The sequence below is a fragment of the Mastigoproctus giganteus genome, chromosome 12 (assembly GCF_048544385.1).
Source record: "Mastigoproctus giganteus isolate SK-2022 chromosome 12, ASM4854438v1, whole genome shotgun sequence".
Taxonomy (NCBI): domain Eukaryota; kingdom Metazoa; phylum Arthropoda; class Arachnida; order Uropygi; family Thelyphonidae; genus Mastigoproctus; species Mastigoproctus giganteus.
Window position 1 is genome coordinate 94,418,337 of NC_143586.1, and position 14,733 is coordinate 94,433,069.

The 14,733-nt window shown below is 39.3% G+C and overlaps 1 protein-coding gene across 3 annotated transcripts in view; it reads left to right on the plus strand.

Moving 5' to 3' along the window:
* The first annotated feature begins 388 nt into the window (after positions 1–388).
* The window catches only part of LOC150077285 (FGFR1 oncogene partner 2 homolog), a 112,312-nt gene continuing 97,967 nt past the window's right edge, over positions 389–14,733 (plus strand). Inside the window, exon 1 of one of the 3 annotated variants that reach the window (XM_090386181.1) lies at positions 389–453. Coding sequence is in view for 1 of the 3 variants with exons in the window: in XM_090386179.1 (XP_090242305.1) it covers positions 668–716 (49 nt within the window). In the remaining 2 variants the exon portion in view is untranslated. Of the gene's footprint in view, positions 454–632; positions 717–793; positions 848–14,733 lie in introns of those variants that run through there. The other 2 variants (XM_090386179.1, XM_090386180.1) reach the window with 2 other exon arrangements.

Below are 14,733 nucleotides of genomic sequence, written 5' to 3' on the forward strand. Positions count from 1 at the left end.
ATTTAGACTGTGTTATTTAATTTTCATTTTATACAGTTTAGTGCTTTTGTACATTATTTTTCAACCTTAACCAAAAATTTATACACTCTACCATTTTTCAACTTTATACTGTACTCTATGTTTGTATATTATTTTTTCAAGTTTGTGTACTGTAAACTGATGAATTCGCGTATGTACAGTAAACATATAGCTTGTTTTAATAAGAATTTCAGGCAAGAATGCGGTTCTGCAGTGAAATATTTACATAAAAATTACTGAATTTGAGTCACTCTTAATTTACGTGATACGTAAGTTTAGAAAGCGTGTGAAGCAAGTGAAAGTTTGATTTAACGATTCGAAAATTTGATTAAGTAGTCAGCTGTATGCCTACTGATTTGCTCGCTTGCCATAATTTACTAAGTTATCTACGGAAGGGTGAAAGACCGTGTATGACCTGCAGCTGATGTTTCTGAGGTGAGGTTCTATTTAAGAAATATACTTTGCGATTATGGGGTGTATATATTGCAATGTAATAACACCAATAAAGTGATGTACAAAGTGAAAGTGCAACGGATATATAAAGGCGAAAAAAGGCTAAAGTGCAAATTTATTTGCAGCACAAACTGTCACAAGAGGGTATGACTAATATAAACTTTAAGCCTAATGGTTCGGGAAGCGTCGCATCTTTATGTACAGGTCTGCTAAAGGCATGGAATTTTTATTCTTTTTGGCAAATAGTAAGTGTGCAGTGTAATACGCTGACCGATTGTGTTTGTAATAAAGTTCTTAAAATATATATTGACTTAAAATATATATTGAAAGTAAGAACTTATATTCCGGTCCTGAACGCAATTCAGCCGGTAGTAAGGTGAGGAACGATCCTTACTTCGTATGAGTTTTTTTTTTTTAATTATTAAAAAAATATATATATATTGTAAAAGAACGCCGTAATTTTTTTAATTCGAAAACTTTTTCTTTTTTTTTTTTTTCTTTTCCACATGTGCCCACCACAATTTGACTTTCTGGGGAATTATAAAATATTTCCGTACAAAGGAGTTTATTTAATTTATGTTTTACACAATGTAACCTTACTATATTTTGCAAGTAATCATCCAGTTTCTATTTTTGATTTCACTTCGTAAGATTAAGTTGACTTAGCATTAGCTTTAGTAGAGGCACATGATACAAGAAAGCAAGCTTATACAGCATCAGCCAAAAAAAAAAAAAAAAAAAAAAAACCAATTCCTATTTCATTGATCTATTCATTCTAAACGTTTGTCTAGTTGTGCCTTGAATTTATTTAAGCTATCAACTTCCACAACAGCAGATGGAAGTTTGTTCCAGCAATCAACTACCTGCTGGCTAAAGGCAAACTTCTGCACATCTGTTCTAAAACTGTCTTTCCTCACTTTGAATCTGTGCCCCTCACAGGTTTGCAATCCAAGCAAAAGGAAGAATCCCATCAGCATTGAGCCTGCTCAATCCGTTCAAGGCCTTATACAGCTCAATCAGATCGCCTTGCAGGTACCTAGTTTCCAGAAGCTGCAGTTTGCAGAATTTAAGCCTTTCTTCATAAGAATGGTTTTCCGTAGCCGAGTGGTCAGGAGCGGGAGTGCAGTAGCACACACTCTTTGAGTAGACCGGGGTTCAAGCCCCTGACTGCTGAATATGATCGATCTGCCAACCCGCACTGGACCAGCGTGGCAGATTATGGTCCATTTCCCTCAGCATGAATTGTTGAGGAGGCTTCCATCCTGCAGTGGGTTGATAATGGCTGCAATTTACTTTACTTTTTTTCATAAGAACACCCCTTTGTTCCCTTCACCAGTCTTGTTGCCCTTTTCTGTACTTGTTATAGCAACTCTGCATCCTTCCAAAAATGAGGCTTCCAAACCGGTACGCAGTACTCAAGGTGTGGCCTGACCATTGCATTATACAAAGAGATAATCACCTCCTTAACCCTGTTTGCAAGTCCTGAATATCATTGACCTACTTTGGCACCCTGTCTGCACTGATCAGAAAACTGCATCATCATCATCAGCCATTTTCAATCCACTGCAGGACGAAGGCCTCTCCAGCAACTTTCCAGTTCCCTCTGTTTTGAGCACTGGCCATCCATTTACTACTCAAAACCTCATGAATTTCATCTATCCATCACCGCCTTTGTCTTCCAGGTTTTCTTCTAGCTCCTCTTGGGTACTATTCTGTTATTTTCTTAGTCCATCTGTCATCATGTCTTCGAGCTATGTGTCCTGCCCAAGACCATTTTAGTTCTTTAGTTTTGATAAGAATGTCCTTTACTTGAGTTTGCTGCCTAATCCATGTGTTTCTCTTCTTATCTAACAGTCTGATTCCCAATATAATTCGTTCCATTCTTCGCTGTGTAGTTCTTAGCTTCTCTTCCATTCTTTTGGTGAGTGCCCAAGTTTCACTTCCATAAGTCCTGGTGGGGAGTATACATTGTTTCATTATTTTATGTTTCAGACAAACTGGGATATTGCTCTTCAGTATGTGACTATATTTCCTGAATGCTATCCATCCAAAATTTATTCTTCTCTTGACTTCCAGCTATTTATCATTATTACAGCTAATAACTTGTCCCAGATAAGTATATGACTCCACCTTTTCAATTACTGCTCCTTCAATCATTATTTCCCTTTCCGTGCCATACTTGTTCATCATTACTTTTGTTTTAGCCATATTCATCTTTAGTCCAAAATCCTTACTAACTGTGCATAACTGATTAAGATTTTCCTCTGATTCTTTGGGATCGTGGCTTATAACCACAATGTCATCTGCAAATCGTAAATGGTTTAGGTACTCTCCGTTCACATTGATTCCTTTCTGCGACCAGTCTAATCTTCTGAAAGCTTCCTCAAGGGCAGCAGTAAACAGCTTCGGAGATATTGTGTCTCCTTGTCGAACTCCTTTCTCGATTTTAAATTTGCTACTGTCTTTGTCTAGTCTAATAAAGGATGTAGCACTCTCATATATTTTCTTCAAAATCATAATATATGGAATATCTATGCCTTGTCTTTCCAGTGCCCGAAACATTGCCTTATGCTGTATGGAGTCAAATGCCTTTTCATAATCCACAAATGCCAGGCATAATGGTGTTTTGTATTCATTTGCTTTCTCCATTAGCTGTGATATTACGTGAAGGTGATCCATAGTTGAGAATCCTGTCCTAAAGCCAGCTTGCTCTTTCGGTTGATTCTCATCAAATATTCTTTCTAATCTGTTAGTAATGACCCTTGTGAACAACTTGTAGATGTGGGATAACAAGCTAATTGGTCTATAATTTCCAATTTCTGATTTATCTCCTTTCTTATGCAGCAAAACTATGATTGCATTATTCCACTGCTTAGGCACCACACCTTTTCTAATGCACTTTGTGAAGAGCCTTGCCAGTTTTTGTGTTATGTCTCTTCCTCCCAATTTTAACAACTCTACAGTAACTTCATCTTCCCTCGGGGCTTTCCGATTCTTCATTTTCTTCAATGCATGTTCTACCTCATCAGGAAGAATATCGGGTATGTCGTATGTGTTGCTACTTTGCAATCCATCTTCCCCACGGCTGGTATTATTCCCTCGCTCTTTGTATAATTCTCTATAGTAGTCTTCTGCTATTTGAATTATGCCTTCTCTGCTGTTTATAAGTACACCATCGCTATTCTTCAGTTTCAGTATCATTTGTCTTTCTGTATTACTGCTCATGGCTGCTGATTTAAATCCTTTGTTTTCCCTTAATGCTTGTTCTACTTTTCTTGTGTTAAATCTTCTTATGTCCTCTCTGAGTCTCTTTCTAATGGCTTTGCATAACTCAGTATACTCAATTTTCTCCCTGTCAGTGTTTTTCTTGCTCTTCATTTGTCGTCTTTGATTCATCATGACAAGTGTTTCTTGACTAATTTTTTTTTCTTTGGATTTCTGTTTCCCTATAGGTTTCTTGGGCTTTATCACTTTCAGAAAGTTGTAATATTCCTCGTCGATATCTTGGTCCTGAGCAGTCTGCAGAAGCTCAAACGTGTTCTTAAGTTCCAGTGCTTTTTCTCCTCCTCTGTTATTTCAAAGACCTTTGTATTATTTACTCGAGTCAGTTTTTTCCTTTCCTTTCCTACATCTATATCAAGTGTACATCTTACCATTCTGTGATCACTTCCAACATTTACCTTATTCAGGACGGTAACATCATTCACAATATATCTTCTGTTAGTGAGGATGAAGTCGATTTCATTAGTTGTTAATCCATTTGGACTCTTCCATGTCCACTTTCTGTTCACCCTTTTCTTGAAAAAAGTGTTCATTACTGACAGTCCTTGAGATTCTGCAAATTCCACAAGTCTTTCACCTCTTTTATATTTCTTTCACCAATTCCAAAATTTCCTATAGTTCCTCTTTTTGTGCTGTTTTGCCTTTTTCCAACCTTAGCATTGAAGTCCCCCATAATAATAGTGTAGTGGGTTTTCTGCTCATCTAGAAGACTCTCAATTTCAGTGTACATTTCTTCAACCTCTTCATCATCATGGCTCGATGTTGGTGCATAAATCATTATAATCTTTAGCTTGTACCTCTTAGAAATCTTGAATATTACTCTTGACACCCTTGGTGATGTACTTTTGAATTCCAAAATGTTGTTTTTAAAATTTTTATGGACCAGAAACCCAACTTCACCTTCACTCCTTTCACTGTTTCCATTGGTGTACAGCAGATTTCCACTTGATAAACTTATAAGTGATTCATTTCTTCTTCTTGTTTCAGCCAAACCGATGATATTCCAATTCACATTTTCTAATTCCTTTTCCAGCTCTAATATCCTGTCTTCACTGATGAGTGATCATACGTTATAACAGGCCAAGTTCAATTTCCGTGCATGGCAGCCTGGTCGTACCCAGAGATTCTTAGCACCCTCTGCTTCCACTCTGATCCTCTCGCTGCCGTAAGAGGGAGAGTGAAAGCTGCTGGGGACTGAGGGCCATTTGTATTGTTGTGCTCTCATTGCGGGAGGGTTTGGTCTCTTCCTCTTCATGCTGACCAGGTGTCTTGAAGAGAACCACTCTACACGTTCGTTGCCCCTAAGTGACGTAACAGGGCTTACCATCGAGAAGGTGTGCATGAGTGGATTTTAGGGAGGCAGGCCAACCGGACTTCTAAATCTTCTGTAATAGAGAAATATTGGATCCATCAGTGTTTTAGGCTGAGTGTCTGATAACACACAGGATACCTGTTCCCCTCTAAGCCCCGAAAACTGCATATCTTACTACAACACTTACTACACGATTACCCCCCGGGTTTCTTTCATTCTCCACTACCCGAGTGTAACACCATCAAGTTGGTACATTTCTCTGGGATTACTGCTACTCATATGCAGTACTTTGCATTTGTCAGTGTTAAATTTCAGTTGACACTTCTCAGCCCATCTACCCAACTTTTTCAGATCCTGTTGCAGCAGCAAACTGTCATTACTGTTATTAACAATCCTGCTAACCTTTGTATCATCTGCAAACTTGACATTAAGCCTGATATATCTTCATCAATATCATTGATAAATATGCAAAACAACAATGGGCCCAACACCGAGCCATGAGGGACACCACTAATAACATTATTCCACTTAGAGCAGTATCCATTGATTACCACTCTGTTTCTACCACTCAACCATTCTTTTATCCATGGTAGCAACTTGCCCTTAATGTGATACTCCAATTTGTACAGTAGTCTTCCATGTGCAACAGTATCAAAAGCTTTCCTGAAATCCAAGTATATCAAAATTATTTTTTGCATCCAGTTCCTTTGTGACCATGTCATAATATCCAATCAAACTGGTCAGACAACACTTTCCCTTAACAAACACAGTCTGTGTCAGAATTATTATTGCAGTCTTGTCTAAATGATCCTGCAATGCTTCTTTAACCAGTGACTCCGTTATTTTCCATGGAACAGAAGTCAAACCAACAGGTCTGTAATTATACGTGTCACCCTTTGATCACCCTTTGTGTATTGGAGATACATTTGCACATCTCCAGTCCATGGGGACCTCCCTTCCCCCCCAAGTCCAAGGATGCTCTCATAATTATGGCCAAGGTTTTGCTTACTTCCTTTAATATATCTGGATAGATCCCATCTACCCCAGGTTCCTTTCTGATGTTTAACTTCAACAACTTTGCTCTCAGTTATTACAAAATCATTTAACTTTCTGTTAGAGTTTGATAAACGTCTGGCCCTCTCCTCCTTGAATAATCCTCATGTGTGAATGTAAATGCAGAATGCTCGTTTAGTTCGACAGCTATCTGAGAATGATCATCTACAGTCAAACCACTGATATCAAGTGGACTAATCTGATTCATTCCCTTCCTCTTAGAGTTTATATAAGTAAAGAAGTCTGCTGTTTTTCTTTGCATCCTTTGCCAAAGATTTCTCATAATCTGCCTTTGCTTGCCTAACCTCCTTTGTGACTTGATTACAGACTAGCTTGTATCTACCATAGGCTTCTGTGTCACCTGACAATTTATGTGCATCCCATGTATTTCTCTTTTCTGCCAAGAGTCTTATTAGTTCACACGACATCCATTTGGGCCTGAGCCTAGAGCAGTATTTCTTAGTTGGAACAAAAAGCCTAGTAGCTTCCAAAATTACTTCCTTGAATGCTTCCCATTTAGAATTTGCTGTTGGTAACATCAGTTGGTCCCACTATATAGAACCTAAAAAAATTTCTGAGACTGCTGTAGTTGTCTCTACGAAAGCAAAAACCTTTCCCTTTACCCCTGATGGTAGCTACACCATTAAGTAAATCCCACAATAGTACATTATCATCACTGTCACCTAGTGGTTCTTTTATCTGTAAATTCTTAATCCATGAATAATCACTGCTGATTATCAGATCAAGAGTGTTACTCCCTCTTGTTGTCTCTCTGACATGCTGCTGTAGAAAACAATCATCCAAAAAAATCCACCAATGCCTTGTTAGTGTGTGAGTGACGTTCCAGTATATATATGGAAAGTTACAATTCCCCATTATAAGACACTGATTTACTGGCCCCCCTCTATTTCTTTGCATAATTGTTCATTGTACTCATCAGAGTCATTAGGCCTATAACAAACTCCTACCCTCATTTTTGCTTTCCCAGTGCTTATGTCACACCAAACTGACTCAACATTACACTGTCCATCTATGTCAACTGGATGCACTTCCTTAGATTGTGTGTTTCTTAACTAACAGCCTAACCCCTCCTCCGTCCTTTCTATACACATTGTACTCTCCAAATTCCAATTCTGCATCCCTTATATCTTAGTGGCACCACATCTCTAATATCCCAAAAATATCCACCTTGGATGTCTTAACCAGCACTTCAAATTCATCAGATTTATTTACTTTACTCCTAGCATTGGTGTACATGCAAGTATACATGCACCTGTTCTTACTCTTAGTTACTCCAACACAGTCCATGTATTTATTTGTTTCATGATTTACCAGCAGTTCCTGAAATCCCCAGCAACTGGGTTTCCGGGCTGCTGCTCATTCTAATAGAAGCAGTTCAAGAATCATTTCCACCTCTGCCTGCGGCTACTGTTAATCTATTAGTCTGGGAATCCACCCAAGCTAGCAGTTTTCTGACCCACCTAACATTGCCTCACTAGCATCAGGAAATATTCTTGCCCCCTTTCTATTTAAGTGTATCCCATCCCTGTAGAAGCAATCTCTCCTGTTAACAAGCACAGACCACGCTAAGAAAAATTCTACCCCATGAGCCCTGCACAATCTCTCCATGGCCAAATTGATTGACAAGGCTCTCATCATATACTCCCTCATATCGTGTCTGGACAGGATTGCAGACAGTTACAAATTTAACCCTAACTCGCAACTTTTTTTAAATATTGACCTGACTTCTAATAGATATGCTAGTTGATTTTGATATGCTGCATATGAGACATTGTTATAATTTACTAAGTTATCTATGGAAGGGAAAAAGCCCTTGTATGAACTATTGTACGCAGATTGAATACTGAGGAACAGCAGTACAGTGGTTATTATTATTAGCCGTATGGTGCAAGGAAGCCCGAGGCTTATGCTGCACCAGCCAAAAGAAAAAAAAAAAAAAAAAAAATTACTCCAAGAGAGAGAGTCAGAAGTAGAAGGGAATCACCAAGAAAGAGAAGGTTAAACATTGTTGGAAGGACTTTCTTCATGGATGATACGATAGTAATACATTCAAGGTGTTCTCTAAAGTAAAGTCTTAACATTTGTGGGTTGGGGATGGTAACTGGCTCTTATCTGGCAGTGAATACATTGACTTAATAAAATCTAGAGTTAATCCTTTGCCCATCTTAGCTAGCTCGTACTTCTTGTGGTTGGAAGGATGATAGGGATTTTAGGGCCATGTATCAGGCTGTAGAATCCCTAGCTCACATTACACAAAGATGTCATGTTCCCATGGAGCCAGAATAAAGTGACATGACGCCATAGTTAACGTTGTGACTGATCACTTTTCTCAAAAACAGTGGACAGTCCTCAAAGAGCTGCATTACTACACAATTGATGGAGTTAGAAAACCTGAAATGTATATAGAGTGATTGTGCTGTTATCTTAGAAAACCTGAAATGTATATAGAGTGATTGTGCTGTTATCTTAGTTGCTCAGGTTGTGGGCCATGGAAATGACGATATATCCTCATTGTCTTAAAGCCTGTATTACCAATGTCAGTTTAAAGGACTTAGTTAAAAGTGAAACAGGCCATCTTCCAGTTGTTTCATATATTATAGTTTCTTACAGGGGAGTATGGAGTTCTGCCTCAGCCTCCATTGTGCATACATTGGAACTAACAGCATATGATCTGAAGATCATCTCCATCCATGCGCTGCAAATAACTTAATGTGTTGGAGCATACGTCAGACCATGACCTCTGTACAATTAGTGATAGCTCTACTACATTCCTTCACTTGACCGCATTTGTAAGGCTGCCATAACTAGAATATGGGTATCTTGGAGGAAGAAAAAAAAACAAAAAACTAGATAGTCTATTAGAGGGTATGAATAGGTGATATGGGAAGTGTTTTTTTTTTTTTTTTTGCTGATACTGTATAAGGCTGCTTTCTTGCATCATTTGACACTACTAATACTAACTAACTCTTTCCATAAGATGCAGATATAAAATGCATCAAAATCTGTTTGGTGGAGTCAACTCTTTTTTTATATTCTTTTTATGAATCTAACTGATGTTTCCCTTGCTGGTTGTTTCTAATCACAGCTGACAACTGGGTATCTGTTTATTTATGATTGTAAATTATATACAATCAGAGAAACCTACCATAATCAGAGATGGTGATACATTCCTACCACTTCTTTATCAATTGCTACTGTTGTTACTTTACTGTTAATGAATGACAGAAGGACTTAAGGTTTAACATCTAAGGACTAAGGACAGAAAGACTAAGGTTTAATTTGCAATCTTTGAGATTGCATTTGTTAAATCTCTAAAGGGAGCTGCTAATGCCAAGGAAATGGGTGCTGAAGACATGCAGCAAGTTAGTTCTATGGGCCAAGATCACACTTGCCCTTTCCTCAAGGGTTTGACTGAGAGGTTTCTAGAGTGGTCTCAGATGACTAAAGGTGATTACTCATTACTGAAGTATGTAAAAGGGTGTGGTGGAAGAAAAGTATGACAGGCCAGTGATAGCACAACTTGCTTCAATAATTGCAAGAAGTGTATTAGAGAAATGTGAATGACAATAAAATATAAAGAGTAAACTGTTCATGTATATAGTATTGATGGAGGTGTCGTCAATAATATGGATGAATTTGGGCTACTGGTTAAGTCTACAGACGCTGATATAATAGTGTTAATTCAGACTTGTCACCCTGATGTAGAGGATGGCAAGTTTCATTTTGGAACATGCGTATAGAAAGGAACAGAGGGTGGGGGATTATGCCTTTTATCATACCATGATTTAGAACAGTTTCAGGAGAGTATAAAGTCTGTGTGTAATATACGAGGTGCAGGGCTAAAGTTTATGAACTAGCTGCATGGAGCATTAACCACACATAGTATAGCAGTGTATTTGTAGATACTGCTGAATTCATTATTATTAGCTGTATGGTGCAAGAAAGCCCGAGGCTTTAGCTGCACCAACCAAAAAAAAAACCATTCTGAGTTACACTTAGAGAGAGAGAGAGTCAGAAGTAGAAAGGAATCACCAAGATAGCGAAGAATGATGATATCTAGCTCAGGACCCTGGGTGTGCCAAGTCCATACTTGCCAGATGTGAGCCCCAGGTTTATTTCATGCCAACGTTAGAACGCTGTGCTTTTGTACAGTTGGTGTTTAAATGCGTTTCTGCTGTGTGTATCTTGCAATTTTTTTTGCCAAGTAAGATGGTGGACATTAAGGAACAACATATTTGCATAAAATTTTGTTATAGACTTGATAAAACAGCTTTAGAGATTTATGAAATGCTTAAACAAGCATTTAGTGATGATGCTATGGGTATAACAGAAACTTTTCAATGGTATTGGTGTTTCCAAGGTGACCAAACTTCAGCTGAGAATTTTGAGCTCTCTGATCATCTGTCGTTAAGTGGAACTGACTATAGTGATAGATGAAAATGTTGAAAAAGTGCATCAAGTCATCCATGAGGATGGACAGCATATGATTGACCATATTTGACATTCTAGTCAAATATAGTCAATCATGGTGCATGCAGATGCATTTTAACTGAAAATTTAAACATGAGGTGGATTGCTGCAAAATTTGTGCCCCGTTTGCTGCTTAGTGATGAACAGAAACAGACTTGGCTTTTTGTCTCTAGGGACCTGCAAGGTAGGCTGTAAAGGACAGAAAATTTTTTTTTCCGCATTCATAACAGGGGATGAAAGATGGGTTTATGGTTATGACCCAGAAACAAAGCAGCAGTCCTCCCACTGGAAAAGTCCATTATTTCCACATCCAAAAAAAAGGCAAGGCAGGTCAGATCAAGCATCAAGAGCATACTGATTGTTTTATTTGACAATGAGAGAATCGTTCATCAGGAGTTCCTTCCACCAGGCCAAACTGTAAATTACTAGTTCTGTTTGGTTTTAAGGCATTCAAAGAAGGATGTCAGGAGGAAATGTCCAGATAAGTGGTCCACTCAGGACTGGCTTCTGCATCACAACACTGTGCAAGTTGACATGATTTTGTCAGTTAGCAGTTTTCAGTGAAGAACAAAATGATGACAGCCACACACACACATACACACACTCCCTATTCCCCCAATCTGGCCACCTGTGACTCCATCTTTGAAATGAAAATCATATTAAAATAACAAAGATTTGAAGACATTGTGGCAATTGAAGCTGAATCTTAGAAAGTGTTGGACAGCATCATGAAACAAGAGTTCTAGAGGTGCTTCAAGCAATGGTAGAAGAAAATGAATCAATGTATAAATCTGGGTGTGAGAGGGGCTACTTTGAATGAGACAAGTTGAACATATAACTAACATAAGCCTAAATTAATTTTATTGCCCCAGTCTGAAAACTTTAGTTGTTGTAGTTAGTAGTGAAGAAAGGTTGTAAGTTGAGGTGTGCTACAGACTGCATAATAAAATGCATTGGGTACTATAAGATTGGGCAGGTAAACCTGAGTGCCTTATTATGGGAGATTCAACTTGCCACTCATTGATTGAAAATTGTGGACTGGCAGTTTGACCTATGGGAAAAATTTCTTGAATCAACTTGATGACTGTTATTTGTATTAATATACCATAGAGAGTACAAGGAGGCAGGAATATTTATAATTTGGTCATCACCAGTGATGTGAATGATATTGTTGGCAGTGTTAGGTGGGTCGAAAAACTGCTAGCTTGGGGGAATACAAGTACTAATAGCTTAACAGTAGTGATTCTTCATGCATTAAGAATCTACAGATAAAGGAACCACTAGGTGGCAGTGATCACAGTGTGCTGAAGTAGGATTTACTGAAAGAGGTAACTACCATTAGGGGTAAAGGGAAGGGTTTTTGCTTTCGTAAAGGTGACTATGGTGGTCTGAGACAGTATTTAAATTCTATACTGTGCGACAAACTGATGATGTTACCAACAACAAATTCAAAATGGGAAGCATTCAAAGAATTTTATTATTATTATTATTATTATTAGCCATATGGTGCAAGGAAGCCTGAGGCTTATGCTGCACCAGGCAAAAAAAAAAAAAAAATTCCCTATTACCCTGAGAGAGAAAGAGAGAGAGAAAAGAAAGGAATCACCAAGAAAGAGAAGAATGATGATATCCAGCTCAGGACCCTGGGTGTTCCAAGCCCATACTCACCAGATGTGAGCCCCTGGGGGTAAATTTTTATCTTGGAAGCTCTTAGGCTTTACATACCAACTGAGAAATATTGTTCAAGGTTTAGGCCTAAATGGATAGAATAGAATAGAATAGAATCTTTAATTGCAGCATGATATACATACAATTAGTCCAGTCACGGCATGGTGGTGCCAGGAGTTTACAAAACATATTTACAAAAGAGATACATGAGAAAAACATAAGTTACATCAGATTATTGGAAGGCAACAAAGCACAGTTTTACATTTTCGGTTCGGCGAGGATTCCCTTCCTGTATTTTTTATTATTGACCACTTCTTGGAGGTCCCTGTCGATGGCTTGCAGTGAGGGCAGCATTTGCTTTAGCAGAATCTGTCGGTTAGTACTAGCCGGTTATTACGGTTTGCTAGCAGCTGTGCTGAAGACCGGAGATAAGGGGGAGGAATGTGCCAAGAGCAGTGATCCCAGAAGTTTGGCTCTGTAATTTTTCCGGTGGCCATCTTGATGGTGAATAGCCGCCTTCTTTCTCCGATGTAGGATCAGAGCCTGCGTAGTTGAAGGGCTTCTGCTAACTGCATTGATCTGAGAGCTAGGGGAAGGTGGAGTTTGCTGTTGGCCCATTTTAGAAGCCAGAATTCGACAGAGAATATTCTTTTAATGTTGGATTCGGCAGCCGAGGCCCATATCTCTGAAGCATACAGTATTGTCGGGTAAAGGATTGATTCGATTTATCTTTTTACCAGTTGTGGGTCGGTGGTGTGGAGCAGCTGTTGTTTGGCGACTCAGCGTAGTGAATTCAGCCTCGACTGTATGAGGTTTACGTGATCGTTGAAAGATAGTTTGGAGTCGAAAATGACCCCCAGATTTTTGTGCGTTTGAACACTTGGAACTGAGGAGCCGTTAAGCACAGGCTCCAACGTTGTTGGGCTGCCCTTCAGTGAATAAATTATTTGTGCCGATTTTAGGGGGTTGATTTGGAGGTTGAAAGTATTGAGGTAGTCAGCCATGTCCTGCAGTTTGCTAGTGATTTGCTGAGTGGTTTCGGCTGCCGAGTTGGGTGGCGCTATCCTAGTAAGGAGCTTGACATCATCAGCATATGTGATCCAATTGCACTTGTTGGTCACAAACGGCACCATGATTGCTGAGAAGAGAATGCCAGGCAGGACCCCCCTTGAGGCACACCGGCAGTTATGTGACGCGTGAAGGTCTTTGTTCCGATCTTTAGAACAAGGGTTCTCTTTGATAGGAGAGATTCTAGGAACCAGAGAACATCGCGTGAAAATTGAAGTAGTTTTCTAAGAGACGTAGGAGATTAGGTATATAGATGGCATCAAATGCAGAATGGATGTCAAGATATATAACTGACAATTCCTGTCTTTGTTCAAAGGCTTCTAAGATGTGCAGAGTGGTTGTTGCAAGGTTAGTTATAGTTGACCTTCCTGATATCCCATAGTGTATTTGCTGAGGACTGTCACAGAGAATTTGATGGGTGACAGACGGTAGCAGTGCTTTCTCCAGAATTTTTAGCAATACAGAGGCGCAACCGATGCGCCTATATTGGCTTGGGAGCGTCGATTGTTGGTGCTTAGGAAGGGGCCAGACAGTACCTGTTCCACTGGGGTGGAAAGAAATGAACATAGAGGCATCTGTTGTATAGGTTGAGGAGTGAATCGATGATGAAGGCGCTTAAGCATTTGATTATGAACTGGGGAATGCCATCGTCACCGGTGGTTGCTGTGAGAGGGAGAGTATTAATGGCCTGCATCAGTTGTTGCTTGGAAATTCGGATCGTAGTGAGACTATCAGTGGGATGAGAGTGGTTGAGAAGTGGCAGATTAGGTAGAGCTGGAGGTTGATTAGAAAATCTGGCAACGTAGTTGAGCCAGTCAATTGGGTCGATGTTGTTTGAAGAACTAGCCTTTGTTCTGTAAAATGGTTTTCCCCTTTTTAGGGTTCTTTTGAGGTGCTTTTTAATTGCAGCTGATTTGTTTCTGTTGAATTCGGCCCTGGCTTTGGAGAATGAAATGAAGTCTTGGACATCGCTGGAAGCTTTCCACTTGGCGTGTAGTGATTGTTTGTGATGGAAACTTTGATTGAGCTGGGGAGTTCACCATGCTCTGGAGCACGGAGTAATGGTGACTGTCTTGGTAGCGGTGTGAAGGGCTATGGTATTGATCCATTTGGCCATTAAGTCGATTGCGAGGCTCAGTTCACATCCATCTAAGATGTTCCATGGGACTGTGTATGCAGCTTCAATGCAGAGTGCTGGATTCAGAAATTTTGGAGCCGTGACCTTTTTCACAGATTTGGTTTTGGGGTTATTGAAATATTTTTTTGGGTAGAAGAGCTGTAAATATGATTGGTTGGTGGTCTGACTGAAACATGTCGGCTGTGGTTTCTTCAAGTTGGCATATTGCAGAGGAACAGACAATGTTCAGTAGGTTTTGGTCTCTCGTTGG